Source organism: Suricata suricatta, chromosome 11 (genome assembly GCF_006229205.1).
Source record: "Suricata suricatta isolate VVHF042 chromosome 11, meerkat_22Aug2017_6uvM2_HiC, whole genome shotgun sequence".
Classification (NCBI taxonomy): Eukaryota; Metazoa; Chordata; class Mammalia; order Carnivora; family Herpestidae; genus Suricata; species Suricata suricatta.
In genome coordinates, this window is record NC_043710.1 from 103,071,231 (window position 1) to 103,087,769 (window position 16,539).

The 16,539-nt window shown below is 38.4% G+C and overlaps 1 protein-coding gene across 2 annotated transcripts in view; it reads left to right on the top strand.

Annotated features, from left to right (window-relative positions):
• Positions 1–16,539, top strand: part of BCO2 (beta-carotene oxygenase 2) — a 39,416-nt gene extending 22,877 nt beyond the window's left edge. For both annotated transcript variants that reach the window (XM_029957045.1, XM_029957046.1), the window contains exons 9-12: positions 12,963–13,100; positions 13,890–14,072; positions 14,881–14,991; positions 16,271–16,539. In XM_029957045.1, coding sequence (XP_029812905.1) covers positions 12,963–13,100; positions 13,890–14,072; positions 14,881–14,991; positions 16,271–16,384 — 546 coding nt within the window. In that variant the 3' untranslated portion in view covers positions 16,385–16,539. The remainder of the gene's footprint in view (positions 1–12,962; positions 13,101–13,889; positions 14,073–14,880; positions 14,992–16,270) is intronic.

Genomic DNA, 16,539 nt, shown 5'->3' on the forward strand with positions numbered 1-16,539 from the left:
AGAGTGAGAGTGCGAGCGAGCAAGCGAGAGCGAAAGACACACAGGAGTCGGGGTGGAGCAGAGAACTTCGAGCAGGCTCTGCTGTCAGTGTGGAGCCCGAGGCAGGTCTCGAACTCACAAACTGTGAGATCATGACCCGAGCCGAAATCAAGAGTCGGATACTCAACTAGACTGAGCCATCCAGGCGCCCCCAAAGTTTACTTTTCTTACAAAGCGTACTTATTAGTTATTATAGCTGTCTGACAGGTCTTGGTATCTGCAGTATAAGTCCTTTAGCTCTTTCCTTTTTAGAGGTTGCTGGGGTTTTTCTTGGCCTTTTTGAATTTCCGTAAGTTTAGAGTCAACATGTCAGTTTTTGCAAATACAAAAACAAAAACAAAAACCCTGATTGGAATCATGTTGCAACTACAGGTCAACTTGAGGATAACTGATATCTTTACAACAGTAAGAAATACTGAGTCTTCCGATCCAGGAACATGGGCTGTCTTTCCATTTATTTGAGTCTTTTAAAAATTTCTCTCAGTAATGTTTATGGTTTTCAGAGTCAGGATATTACATATCTTTTGTTAAATTTATCTGTAGGCATTAAGGTTTAGTTTTGAAATTATTGTAAATGGTATAGTTTATTTTTTAATTATTTTTAAAAATTTTATTTTTAAGTAATCTCTACACCCATTGTGGGGTGTGAACCTACAATCCCAAGATCAAGTGTTGCACACTCCACTGACTGAGCCAGCAAGGAGCCCCCGTCTTTTTTAATTGTAAAATTTATTCAAGTGTAGTTGACATACAATATTATATTAGTTACAGGTGCACAACATAGTGATTTAACATTTATATACATTATGAATTGATCACAATAAATCTAGTACCATCTGTCACCATACAAAGTTGTTACATATTATTAATTATACTCTCTGTGCTGTACATCACCTCCTCATGTCCTATTTATTTTATAACTGGACTTTCATACCTTTTACCCCTTCCCCTATTTTGCCCATCCCTACACTTTCCCCTCTGGCAGACACCAGATTGTTCTCTTGTTACCATTTTTGGCATCAAGTTTGCTTTAAATTTTTTTTCTTCTTTTTTAATTTAAATTCAAGTTAGTTAATATACAGTATAGTTTTGGCTTCAGGAATAGAACTCAGTGATTCATCTCTTACATACGACACCCAGTGCTCATCCCCAAAAGTGCCCTCCTTACCCGTCCCCTCATCCACGTAACCCCCCATCTCCCCTCCAGGAGTGCTCAGCTTTTCTCTGGACTCAAGATTCTTTTTTGGTTAGCCTCCCACTCTGTTTTTATATTATTTTTCTTTCCCTTCCCCTATGTTCATCTGTTGTGTTTCTCAAATTACACATATAAGTATATGAGTGAAATCATATACTTTCCTTGACTTATTTCTGTTAGCTTTTAAGCTTTCATTTTCTGTTTTTGCTGGTATATAGAAATGCAACTGATTTGGTATATTAATTTCATATTTAGAGATTTTGCTAAATTCACTTATTAGGGTTTAAATAGTTGAACTGTAGATTATTTTTGATTTTCTATGTATATAATCATGTTATCTGAAAATAACAGTTTTATTTTCTTTCTTTTCAGTACTTATATGCCTTTTATTTCTTTTTCTTGCCTTATTATACTGGCTAGGACCTCAAATTGAACAGAAGTGGTGACTGCAGTAATCATTTTCCCTCTCTCATTGGAAAATATTTAATAATTCACCATTAAGTATGAAATTGCCACATGTATTTTTGCAGATACCTTTATCAGATTATCTTAATGGTGCTTTTGATGAATAACCATGTTCCAATATATTAACTTTTTTCTTTTTTGAGTAATACATTGTATATCCTGTTTCAGGCATCTTCCTATGGTTAGGTCATAAAATGATTTTCCCATGTTACCTCTAGAAGAGTTTTTAATTCTAAAAATTAAGTACCCATATATGTATTGTTCTGTTTCTGGATTTATATTCTGTTCCATTGTTCTACTTATGTATTCTTGTGCCAATATCCCATTGTGCTGATTAATATCACTGTATAAAAATCTTGATGTTTAGTAGATAAGGTCCTCCTAATATTTCTTCTATAGTGAGTGCCATGGCCATTCCTGGCCCTCTACAATTTTTGTAATTAAAAAAAATTTTTTTTAATTTTAAAGAGAGAGAGCAAGCAGGGGAGAGGGGCAGAGGGAAAGAGAGAGAATATCCCAAGCATGCTCAGTAAGGAGCTGAACGTGGGGCTCGATCCCATGACCCTGGGATCATGACCTGCCTTGAAACCAAGAGTTGGGTGCTCAAACAACTGAGCCACCCAGGCGTCCCTACATTAAAAATTTTTTTTTCATGTTTATTTATTTTTGAGAGACAGAGACAGAGACAGTGTGAGTGGGGGAGGGGCAGAGAAGGAGGTACAGAATCTGAAGCAGGCTCCAGGCTCTGAGCTGCCAGCACAGAGCTTAATTGGGCCTTGAACCCACGAACTGTGAGACCTTGACCTGAGCCAAAGTTGGACGTTCAGCTGACTGAACTACCTCTGCACCCCCCTACATTTTAAAATACATTTTAGAATCAGCTTGTCAGTTTCTACACACACACACACACACACACACACACACACACACACACACAAGAACCTATCAGATATTAATTGCATTTGCACTGAATCTACATATTAATTTGAGAGAAGTTAACATCTTTACACAATGTGGCTCCTTCTAGTAATGAACACAATTTATCTTTCCATGTTATCACTTCTTTGAAGTGTTTTATAGCTGTCTGAGTACACATTTTATACATCTTTTAGGTTATAAAAAGTTAAATTATTGGATTTACTCCTAAGTATCTGATATTTTTGATACTAATTTAAGTGCTATTTACTTTTGCTTTCATTTATATTAATACTGCTGTATAGCAATGTATTTGATTTTAGTTTATTCATCTCGTATTCAGTTAATGAAGACAGTAATTCTAATAATTTACAGATTCTTTTAGATTTTCTACATCTACTATCATATGTGATGCAAGTAATGACACTTTCTTTTCTTCTTTTCCAAACTAGTTACTGATTTTTCTTTTCTTACCTTTCTTCGCTGGACCTCCAGAATAGTGTTGAATGCAAGTGCGATGGTTGGCATCCTTATCTGGTGCCCAGTTTGAGAGGAAAAGTCTTCATTTTACTCTAAAGTATGCTGTTTGCTATAGATTTAAACTAGCAAACAAACTAGTAGACTTTGTTTTTTAGAGAAGTTTTAGGTTTAAAGAAAAATCAAGCAGAACATAGAGCTCCCATATATATTCCCTTCCCCTAAGGTCCCCAGGTTCCCCTATTATTGACATCTTGCCTTGGTGTGCTGTATTTGTTACCAATGATGAACCAATATTTATATATTATTGCTACCTGAAGTCCATAATTTACATTAGGATTCACTCTGTGTTGTACAATTCTATGGGTTTTGACAAATGCATAAGGTCAGGTATCTACCATTACAGTACCATACACACTAGTTTCCCTGCCCTAAAAATACTGTGTTCCATCTTCTTCCTCTCCATTTCTCTCAGTACCTAGCAACCAGTAATCTTTTTTACTGTCTCTATAGTTTTTCCTTTTTCAAGATGTCATGTAATTGGAATCCTAGAGTATGTAGTCTTTTCAGGTTGGCTTTTTTTCCTCTTAGTAATATGTATTTAAGGTTTCTCCAAGTCTTTTGGTGGCTTGATAGCTCATTTTTTCCATCACTGGATAATATTCTACTGTATGTATGTACCACAGTTTGTTTATCCATTCATTTGTTGGAAGATATCTTGGTTACTTTCAGTTTTTGGCAAATACAAATAAAACTGCTGTAAACATTTGTGGGCAGGTTTTGTGTGGACATAAGTTATTGATAGATTTTTTTTTTAACGTTTATCTATTTTTTGAGAGACAGAGATAGAGCACGAGTTGGGGAGGAGCAGACAGAGAGGGAGAAACAATTTGAAGCAGGCTCTAGGTTCTGAGCTGTCAGCACAGAGCCCGACACTGGGCTCGAACTCACGAATTGTGAGATCATGACCTGAGCTGAAGTCAGATGCTTAACTGACTGAGCCACCCAGGTGCCCTGATAGATTATTTTTTAAAGATACTTTTTGCTCACTTAGGAAAGTTCCCATTTACTTCTAGTTTACTAAGAATTTTTATCATGGACGGATGTTGGATCTTATCAAGTGTTTTTTCTATACTATTGAGATAATCACCTTACTTATCCTTTTTGTCTTTGGTGTGGTATATTGATAGATTTAAGAAATGTTTGTGCTTATTCATTGACTTTTGAATGTGAAGCTTTGCCTTCCATTCCTGAATCAAATCCCAGTTGGTTGCAATGTATTTTTCTTTAAATATTGTTGGATTTACTTTGTTAATATTTTATTTAGGATTTATTGCATGTCTTTTATGAATAAAATTGCCATATAATTTTTCTTTCTTATAATGTCCTTGTTAAGTTTTGGTATTAAGGTTTTGTGTTGATCTCATACAGTGAGTTGGAAATTATTCTCTATTCTCTGCATGACAATGTATAAGATTGGCATTATTTCTTAAATGTTTGGAATAATTCAAGAAGTAAGTCATCTGGGCCTATAAATTTCCTTATAGTTAGATCTTAAATTATGCATTGTATTTCCTTAATAATATGATATTGTTATGATTTTCTTTTTTATCATGTCAGATTGGTAAATTGAGTTATTTTAGAAATTTATGTTATCTAAAATTTCAAATTTATTTGTCTGATGTTATTTGTAAGATCATTCTATGTTTTTAAAAAATGTACCTATGGTTAATTGATGCCACCTGTTTTTATTCCTGATATGGTAATTTTGCCGGTTTTTTTTTGGTCATTTGCTTAGGCTTGCCAGGGTCTTATCGATTTAATGAAGCTTTTCAAAAAGAACTATCTTTTTGTCTAGGTTGATCCTCTTTAATGTGTGTTTGTTTTCCATTTCATCAATTTCTGTTCTTATTTTTATTATTTCCTTTCCTTTCTTCATACAACACCCGGGGCTCATCACAACAAGTGCCCTCCTTAATCTCCACCACCCATTTTGCCCATCCCCTACCCCCGTCCCCTCCAGCAGCTCTCACTCTGTTCTCTATAGTTAAGAGTCTGTTTTATGGTTTGCCTCTCTCTCTTTTTCTTTCCCTCCACCTTCGTTTGTTTTGTTTCTTAAATCCCACATATGAGTGAAATCATATGGTCTTTCTCTGGCCCTTTGTTTTTTCTTTGTGCTTAATATGCCCTCTTTTTAACTAAGGATGTGGTTAGTTTGTTATTTTTCATCCTTTTGCCCACAACATATATCTTTGTGATGATAAATTTCACTTTAGCAGAGCTTTAGCTGCATCCCACAAGTTTTGATATGTTTTATTTTTATTACTAATCAGTTAAAGAATATTTTCTACTTGAGATTTCTTTTTGAAATGTGTATTTAAAATTTCAAATATATAGGGATTTTTCTACCATTGATTTTTACTGTATGATATTGAGCTGAATTTTACTGTATGATATTGAGATTTGCTTTATGGTACAGCATCAGATCATTTTTTAAAAATGCTTCATGTGTATTTAAAGAACGTATATTCTGAATTTTGAATGTAGTGTTTTATATATGTCAATTAGGTCATATTTAATGATAACATTCAATCTTGTCTATTTTTATTGATCTCTATTATATGAGGTTATGATATTACATGAGAGGCATATTAAAATCTCTTACTTGGACTATAGATTTTCTGTTTCTTTTTACAGTTATTTTTATTTTATTTAATATTTTTTTAGTAAACTCTGCCCTCAATGTGGGGCTCAAACCTATGACCCCAAGATCAAGAGTCACATGCTCTGTCTACTGAGCCAGACTGGTGCCCCTATAGTTATGTTAATTTTTACTTTATATATATTTTGGTGCTTTATTATTATGTACATACAAATTTAGAATTGTTTTACCTTGATGATTTATTGAATATTTATTTTTGAATAATGTTTTTTTGCCTTAAAGCCTACTTTTTACTTAGCATTTGCATGCTGTAACTTTTCCATTTGTGTGCCTTGTAAGCAGCATATATTTTAAAAATTCATTGTGCTCGTTCTTGACTTTTAATTGAGCATTTAGTTGGAACAGTCACCAATATATTGAAGTCTAAAAAAGCCATCTTACTGTTCACTTTGTATTTGTGTCATTTTTTATTTTTATCTCTCCTTTCTTGCCTTCTCTGGTTTGGTTGAGTATATTTTATGATTTGATTTCCATCTCTCCTCACCCAAACCTCATTCTACCCTCTGCCCATTAGCTTGATAATTATACATTCTTTTAGTGGTTATTTTATTTTACTTATTTTTTATTTTTTTTAATGTTTATTTATTTTTGAGAGAGAGAGAGTGAGTAGGGGAGGGGCAGAGAGAGGAGGAGACATAGAATCCCAAGCAGGCTCCAGGCTCTGACCTGTCAGCACAGAGCCACATGCGGGGCTTGAACTCACCAACCCTGAGATCACGACCTGAGCTGAGATTGCATGCTTAACCAACTGAGCCTCCCATGTTCCCCCCAATCCCCCCCTCCCCGTCCCCAGGCGTCCCTGGTGGTTATTTTAGAGATTACAATTGGTATTGTTAATTTAACACAATATATTATAAATTGGTTCCTTAGTTCTTTGCAGACAATGCAAGAACTCTGGAACACATAAACTCTATTTACTCTTCTCCTGATTTATATGCTACTGTGGTTGTATATTTAAATTTTCTCTCTATATTAAAGCCTACAGGATATTATTATTTTTGCTTTATGTAATCATAGTTCTCCATACTACCCATTTACCCACATCTGTACCTTTCAGCTGCTCTTAATTCCTCCTAGTCTGTCTGAGGCTTCCATGTGGAATCATTTTTTTTCTAACAGAAGAATACCTTTTGGTATTTCCTTTGGTTCAGATATGCCTATGATGAAATCTATTTTACTTGTGAGAAAAATATCTTTATTTTACCTTCTTTCTTGAAGAATGTTTTCATTGGATAAAGAGTTCTAGGTTGTTATTATTATTTTTAATGCTCTAAAGACGTTTGGTTGTATTCTGATTTCTGTTGAGAAATCACTGTCAATCTAAGCTTTGCTCCTTTGAAGTTGATATTTTTTCCTCAGCTGAATGATTAAAATTTTTTTCTTAATGCTTTTATTTTTGAGAGAGCGAGTAAGCAGAGGAGGAGCAGAGTGAGAGGGAGACAGACGACCTGAAGGCTCTGCACTGACAGCAGAGAGCCCAGTGTGGGGCTCAAACTCATGTATCATGAGATTATGACCTGAGCCAAAGTTGGATGCTTACTGACTGAGCCACCCAGATAGCCCATTCTCTCTGACTGATTTTAAAATCTCTTTGATTTTCTGGAGTTGGTTCTATGATAGCTCTCAGTATGGCTTTCTTTTTATTTATTTTATTTTGGTGTTTTTAGGGATAATTGAATCTATGGTTTGATGTCTTTCATTAGTTTTGAAAAATGTCATGTATTTCTTCAATATTGCATCTGGTAAATCCTTTCTCTTCCTTCTCTCTGGGATTGCAGTCCATATGTGTATATATGTTACTCCTTTTCACTCATCTGTTGCTTATGTTCTGTTCAGTATTTACCATTCTTCTCTCTCTAAGCCTGTTGTTTTGGATATTTTCTTCTTACCTGTCTTACAGTTAATTTTTCTTCAACAGTGTCTATTCTGCTCTCTAAGCTCTGCCACTAACTTCTTAAACTCATCACATTTTCAGTTCTAGAATTTTAATTTGGCGCTCTTTTATAATTTCTAGTTCTCTGCTATATAATTCTCAGTTTAAAAGATTTTCCTCCAACATATTCAGAAACTTAGAGTCTGATAGCTTCTATTATCTGGATCCCTGTGGCTCTGATTCTGCTGTTTGTTATCTTGTTTTGTCTTATTTTGTTTTTTAAGCATGCTCTCATCTTCTCATGTGCTGGCTAATTTTTATTGTAGAGAATATTGGGTTTGAAAAATTGTAGGGATTTGAGACCCAGGCTGATATTATGTTCCTCGAAGGAAAATTTTATTAACTTTTGGCTGATTGGTTGGGTACATGATCAATTCCAGACATTCTTAATCTAGTTCTGAGGCTTGGGATATTTTGAAGCAGGGTACAGTTCATGAAAGAGCGGGACTATTTGTTCATTCTTACTCTTAGGTGCTGACCAAAAGGTGTCTTGACCCAAAGAGCTAGGGGTTTATCAGGGCTTCTCCTTTTTGGCAGTCCTTTAGCCCAACTTTTATCCCTTTAATTTATCGAAAGTATCAAAATCTACTCACTGGGGTTAAGTGGTGGGGGAGTTGGGTTAGCCATATCTTGATAAAGAGGTGCTTTTATATCTTGAGTGTGGTGGTGATCACATGAATTTACACATGATAAAATTGCATGGTACTAAATACACACTCACGCACACTCAGATGAGTGCATGTTAAGCTGGTGAAATCCAAATTAAGTTCATGGATTATATGAATGTAAATTTTCCAGTTGTGATATTGTCCTGTAGTTATCCAAGACACTGTCATTGGTGAAAGTGGATGAAGGATACATGTGATCTCTCTGCATATACAGAGATACGTAACATGAAACTTACCATTCTAACCATCTTTAGGTGTTCAGTTCAATGGCATTAAGTCCATTAACAGTGTTGTGCAACCATCATCACTGTCCATTTCCAAACTTTTTCATCATTCCAAATGGAAACTCTCCCCAATAAACTCTCTTCCCCTCTCTCTTCTGTCTTTGGTAGCCTCTATTCTACTTCCTGTTACTATGCATTTGCCTATTCTAGTTACTTCATATCAGTGGAATGGAACAAGAGTTATTTTTTGTGTTTGGCTTATTTTATTTAGCATAACCTTTTTGAGGGTTGTTCATATTGTAACATGTATCAGAATCTCATTCCTGTTAAAGGTTAAATATCCTTGTATGTACTACATTTTGTTTATGCATTTTTTGGGCAACATTTGGGTTGTTTTTACCTTTTGGCTATTGTGAACAGTGTTGTTATGAATGATTGTGAACAGTGTTGTCATGAACGATTGTGAGCAGTGTTGTCATGAACGATTGTGAGCAGTGTTGTTATGAAGGATTGTGAATAGTGTTGTTATGAACGATTGTGAACAGTGTTATGAATGATTGTGAACAGTGTTGTTATGAACGATTGTGAACAGTGTTGTAATGAATGATTGTGAACAGTGTTGTTATGAATGATTGTGAAACTGTTGTCATGAACAGTTGTGAGCAGTGTAGTCATGAACGATTGTGAACAGTGTTATTATGAATGATTGTGAAAGTGTTGTCATGAACGATTGTGAGCAGTGTTGTCATGAACGATTGTGAACAGTGTTGTTATGTACGATTGTGAACAGTGTTGTCATGAACGGTTGTGAACAGTGTTGTCACGAACGGTTGTGAACAGTGTTGTCATGAACAATTGTGAACAGTGTTGTCATGAACGATTGTGAGCAGTGTTGTGGTGAACTATTGTGAACAGTTTTATGAATGATTGTGAACAGTGTTGTCATGAACGATTGTGAACAGTGTTGTGGTGAACGATTGTGAGCAGTGTTGTCATGAATGATTGTGAGCAGTGTTGTGAACAATTGTGAACAGTGTTGTTATGAACGGTTGTGAGCAGTGTTGTCGTGAATGATTGTGAGCAGTGTTGTGATGAACGATTGTGAACAGTGTTGTCGTGAACGGTTGTGAGCAGTGTTGTTATGAACGATTGTGAGCAGTGTTGTTATGAACGATTGTGAGCAGTATTATGAATGATTGTGAACAGTGTTGTCATGAACAATTGTGAGCAGTGTTGTCATGAACGATTGTGAGCAGTGTTGTCATGAAGGATTGTGAACAGTGTTGTTATGAAGGATTGTGAACAGTGTTGTCATGAACTTTGGTACTCAAGTATATATCTGAGTCCCTGTTTTAAATTCTTTTCGTATGTAACTAGAAGTAGAACTGCGGATCCTATGATCATTCTGTAACTGATGGTTTGAGGAGCCGCCACACAGTTTTCTACAGCAGCTGCACCACTTAACATTCCCACCAGCAGTTCACAGGGGTCTCAAAGCACTTGTTATTTTCTGTTTTTGATTTTTTGTTTATAATAACCACCCTAGTGGGTATGAAGTAATATCTCATTGTAATTTTGATTTGCATTTCCCTAATGACTAATGAATGATGCTGAGCCTCTTTTCATGTACTTATTGGCCATTTGTATACTTTTGGCAGAATGTTCAGTTTCTTTTTTTGCCCATTTTTAATCAATTGTTTATTTTTCTATATTATTTCATGTGAATCTGCAGTGATCTCAAGATAAAAAAACATTTAATAAAAAATCATTTTATTTTCTCAGCCTCTCTGCTGCCTTTTTCTGGAAGCAGCTGATATCCTTAGGGGACAGCTGCTCCTAGTATCTTGTTTACCTCTAGGTTTCTGTCTCCCTCCAAATCTCTACCCTGTTATTCTTCTCTGCCTTTTTAGCTCACCAGTGCCTTCAAACAGCTATTGTTTATTTTTTATTTGGGGGGGGAATATAAAGCATTTTAAATATATAATTTATTGTCAAGTTAGCTAACGTACAGTGTATACAGTGTGCTCTTGGCTTCAGGAGTAGATTCCCATGATTTATCCCTTATGTACAGCACCCATTGCTCATCTCAACAGGTGCCCTTCTCAGTGCCTCCCCCATTTTCCCCTCCCCACTGAACTTCCCATCAACCCTGTTTGTTCTCTATTAAGAGTCTCTTATGTTTTGCCTCCCTCTCTATTTTTTTTCTCTTCCTTTTCCCCATGGTCTTCTGTTAAGTTTCTCAATTTCCACATGAGTGAAAACATATCTGTCTTTCTCTGACTGACTTATTTCACTTAGCATAACATCCTCCAGTTCCATCCTTGTTGCTGCAAATGGCAGGATTTCATTCTTTCTCACTGCCGAGTAGTATTCCATTGTATATACAAACCACATCTTCTTGATCCATTCATCAGTTGATGGACATTTGGGCTCTTTCCATAATTTGGCTATTGCTGACATTGCTGCTTTGAACATTGGGGTACATGTGCCCCTCTGCATCAGCACTCCTGTATCCTTTGGGTAAATTCCTAGTAGCACTATTGCTGGGTCGTAGGGCAATTCTATTTTTAATTTTTTGAGGAACCTCCACACTTTTTCAGAGCAGCTGCACCAGTTCGCATTCCCACCAACAGTGCAAGGGGGTTCCCGTTTCTCCACATTCTTGCCAGCATCTGTTGTTTCCTGAGTTAAAACAGTTATTTTAATCATTTTGTCTAGCCTCTTTCACTGTTCTCAGTGGGACAGTTGATCCACATTACCTAAGCCACCATTATTGGAAGTCTCTTTTTGTTCAGGTATGAGTTTGCAAAAGGAAAAAAAAATTCACACAAATTTAAAAGTAATTTAAAAAATCTAACTCTTAAGAAAATCTAACTCTCTGTGAAGCTTAAAAATCGCACTGAATCTTTAGTAAAAACCTTTCTGTGTGAGATGGAGCTAAGATGCTTCAGGTAGATGAGGGAAATAGCATATTTTGTTCTCCATCTTCCAGCAGTTATTTTTTCTTTGACATTTGAACATTTATTTATTTATTTTTGAGAGAGAGAGAATCCCAAGAAGGCTCAGCGTTGACAGCACAGAGCTTGGTACAGGGCTCAAATCCACGAAGAGTTGAGATCATGACCTGAGCTGAAACCAAGAGTCAGACCCTTAACCGACCGAACCACACAGGTGCCCCTCTTACAGCATTTCAAGAAAGGAAAATATGCTTAAAGCACTCTTATTGTCAGAAAAAATAAACTCATTATATTAGGGTCTCCTGCTTAAACATGATTTCTGCAAGGAGGTTGTGTTGGGGATCCTCAGAGTCACTCTTGGTTTGATGATTCAGTAGGCGGGCTCACAGATCTCAGAAAAATCAGCAAGGAGAAAGGTGCGTGGGATGAGGCCTGGAGGAAACCACGAGGCGCGCCCTTCCAAGTCCTCTTCCGGTCACACAGGACACACCTGAGTCCTCCAGCCACTTGTGACAACGTGGATGGAGTGTTGCGTGCCGGGGAGGCCCGCCCAAGCTGGTCATCCAGGGACTGTATTGGGTATCAGCACACAGGCATAGAGCCCCTCCACAACCTCAGTTTCGCAAAGCTCTGCCTACAGCGAAGCCCATGTTTATTATAAATCACAGTGTTTGTGTAAACTGCCTTGCACAAAGCAGTACAGTGTGGCTCACGGCCTCAGGCATGTGAATCCAGTCTTGTCGGAGAGAACATTCCAAGAGCTCAGTTCCCAGGTGCCAGCCAAAGACCAGTCATGAAAACGGACCTTTCTTGAGAATGTGCCGGCTCTGAGCCAGCCAGGCCTACTAAGTTAATGCTTCCCTATGCCGAGGTCTGTGCAGACCAAACATGAAAACTGAAGCACCCCTGTTACTCTCTACTCTCACCCTGCAGTGTTTCTTAATGTCAGTTATCATGATCCAAGACCTCATTCGTTTATTTGACACTAATCCAATAACATATATTTTAATTCTTACTTATCATCATTCTTTCTCTGCTAGAATGTGAGTTCCATAAGGTCCAGGGACTCTCTTCACTGTTGCATCCCCAGTGTCTAAAACAGTGCTTTGTCTAGAGTAGGTACTCCCATCCGGGTACTAACCAGGCCCGACCCTGCTTAGCTTCTGAGATCAGACGAGATCGGGCGCGTTCAGGGTGGTATGGCCATAGACTAGAGTAGGTACTCAACAGACGTTTGTGGAATAGATGAATGAATGAAAATGATCATTTATGCAATTACTTAGGAACATTTGACTTGATACACGTTATTGGGACATGCTGGCATTCTAAGAATGGCATTTTCTCATCCGTTTCTTTTTCCTGAACAGGTCTATAATTCCGTAGGCAGGTCTTTCCCTCGGAGGTTTGTTTTGCCCTTGCACGTCAGTTTGAATGACCCTGAGGGAGAGAACCTCAGTCCACTGTCCTATTCTTCAGCCAGTGCTGTGAAACAGGCCGATGGAAAGGTACGCTATCAAACGACATTAGACTAAGACTTTGAATTTTAATTGTGTTCCTCTATTCATTGGCTGTTTTCCACAATGTTTGTTGCCCAATAAGTCTGCTATCATTCCCCTGAGCATGGTAAGGTCATGACAGTCGCTTGCACAACAAGTGCAGAATTCTGAGTGGGCGTGAGCGCTGTTTACCTATCCTTTTTGTGTTAAAAAAATTTTTTTTTATAGTTATTTTTGAGACAGAGACAGAACACAAGTGGGGGAGGGGCAGAGAGAGAGGGAGACACAGAATCTGAAACAGGCTCCAGTTTCTGAGCTGTCAACACAGAACCTGACGTGGGATTTGAACCCACGAACCAAGAGACCATGACCTGAGCTGAAGTTGTACACTTAACTGACCGAGCCACCCAGGTGCCCCTCCTTTTTGTGTTTTGAAACAGATTTGTCAGTTTTCTAATGGTTGTGGAATGGCTGAGTATTTGAGATTGGTGCTGATCATCTCCACCTTTTGTATAACTTGTGCTTACCACAGGCATGTCGTCGTGTCGCAATTAATGTCTTAGCTTCGGCAGAGTAAGAAGGGCACATCCACCCTGTATACCACGTGACAGCTTCGTCACAAAACCCTATAATCTTTCATGCATTCATACACATGATGGAAAGAGGAACAATAGGAAAAATGACCTAGTCTCAATTTCCAAGCCGTCTTGCAAACTCTTAGCTCCCTCACTGACCTACACTACATAAAATCGGTGAGAAAGTACCAATGACTGCAAATCCTTTTGGGGCCTCTTTTAGATTTGGTGCTCCTATGAAAATCTACATCCCGAGAGTCTAGAGGATGAAGGAGGAATTGAATTTCCCCAGATCAACTATGGCCAATTCAGTGGCAAAAAGTATCGTTTCTTCTATGGCTGTGGCTTTCGGCATCTGGTCGGGGATTCTCTGATCAAGGTTGATGTGGTAAACAAGACATTGACGGTAATGAAAATCTTTTTCCCTTTCTGAACTCTTAAAAGACCTCTTCTGCCCTTTGAATTCGTTTCTGTTTTGTTAGTTTCTCTCTCTCTCTCTCTCTTTTTTAAAAGGAATGACTTTCTTTAAGGTTTTTCTTTTTAATGTATTATTTATTTATTTTTAGAGAGAGAGGGAGAGGGAGAGAGGTGGAGAGAGAGAGAGAGAGAGAGAGAGAGAGAGAGAGCGAGCAAGCAAAGAGAGAGAGTGCAAGCAAACCTGGATGCATTGGGGAGAGGTAGAGAGAGAATCTCAAGCAGGCTCCGAGCTGTCAGGGCAGAGCCCAGTGCAGGGCTGGATCTCACAAACCGTGAGATTGTGACCTGAGCCAAAATCAGGAGTCGGACACTTAACTGACCGAGCCACCCAGGCGCCCCTTGAGCTCCTTTAATATTCAAGCAGCTCAACCATTTACTTTTATTCTGAGAACCACAGAATCACCTAGGCTATGGGCATATTCCCTCTAAGGAATCTTAAATGAATCCCAAGCCCAGAAAAACAAGTCTCTGTTTGATGTTATTTTTAGAGAAATCATGGGGTTCAGGTTGTTGGGACACTTACAGTTCAGGTCAATGGGAAGTTATAACTGCACAGACTATGTCTGATGTGACAGAGCCTGCAGCCGCAGGGCCCCCGCCTCCCCTCTGTTTGCTCAGCGAGTCCGATTCTTTTACTGTCCGGATAGTGTACTGACAGCAGGTGCATGCTGGGAGTGAGAGGAGCTGTAGAAGGCTTCCTACTCATCAGTAACCTTCTATTTTGGGGGGTATTACAGGTTTGGAGAGAAGATGGCTTCTACCCCTCGGAACCTGTGTTTGTTCCGGCACCAGGAGCCAGTGAAGAAGATGGTGGGGTGATTCTCTCTGTAGTGATCACCCCCAAGCAGGTAAATGTATCTCTCCATCACCAGTCAGAAAGAGGAGTCGCACTGAGCCTTTTGAAGAAAGGCAGCTCAGTGCTGCTCTCAATAGTTTATCTGATTCCAATATAGTACTTTCTCCCTTTTCTTCCCCTCCTCCTATGTACACAGCCTTTTATCACAATTTGTGCTTTATTATTATTTTACAGTTCTATTTATATAGTCATCATCATAATTTATATTTTGCATAGATATTCATTTACAAAGAACTTTAACACACATCATCTTATTTACTCCTCAGAAGAGCTTTGTTGAAACAGAGAGGGAGGCAAACCATAAGAGACTATTAAATACTGAAAACAAGCTGAGCGTTGCCGAAGGGGAGAAGGGGGGTGGGTTAAATGGGTGATGGGCATTAAGGAGGGCACTTTTGGGGATGAGCACTGGGTGTCATATGTAAGAGATGAATCACTGGGTTCTATTCCTGAAACCAAGACTACACTGCAAGTTAACTAACTTGAATTTAAATTTTTTTAAAAAAGGAGATCTTTTTTGCGTACCATTTTACACACATGGAATTTGTAATTTGGAGACATTGCGGGACCTTGTGTTAGATCCCACAGTGGTGAAGCCGGTGTTTAAATCTCAGTCTTCTGCCGTCCAGTCTGGTGTTCATGCCATCATCTGTGCTGCTGCTTTCAGTGCCCCAAAGGTGTAATGTGGGGAGCCCTTCTCGGCAGTGGTGATGTCTTAACTTCTTGTCTTAGACAGTCTTGTGGCTGAGAGGCTCACTCTGAGTACCGGCTTTGGTCAGTTATTAGTGTCTGCCTGGGGTGAAGGGTCCTGAGACAAGGAGGGTGCTGTGACCAATTACCAATACTGACCACAGGCTCCCGAGGACTTTGTCCGCATCCCGTGGACTTGCCACTCCTGCAGTTACAGCAGGGCGAGTATCAGGCCCCCTGGCAATGCTGACAAAGTTACTTGTACAGTTCCAAAGTAACTGGAGGCACAGAGCTTAGCAAATTTGAAGAGAAAATTTCTGTGTCCCTTAGGAGATTAAAAAGGCGCAGGCAGAAAGATCCTTAAACTCAGAGAGATTCTGTGAAGGTAACTGACATAAACAACTTAATTTCTTCACTCTGGGCCTGAACTTCTGCCATAATTTCCTTTCCAGGCTGGTTCAGCAATTCCGCAAGCATTCGGTGCATGGATAGCCAAGCACTGTGCTAAGTGCTGAGGATAGATAGGAAGATGCATAAGACATGATCAAAAGAATTTTCAGTCTTGATTTTTCCTTTTCTAGAATGAAAACAATTTTCTCCTAGTCCTGGACGCCAAGAACTTCGAAGAACTGGGCCGAGCTGAAGTGCCTGTGCAAATGCCTTATGGGTTCCATGGTACCTTTGTCAACATCTGATGGAACATATCATAAGGCCTAGAAACTAGGTTTACAATGAACATGCTCTGTACAAAAAAGAGAGCAAAAAAGCACCTTACCTTCCAAACTGTAGACATCTGGTTTTAAAATTTCTATTAAAAACTGAATTTTTGGGTGCCTGGGTGGCTCAGTCA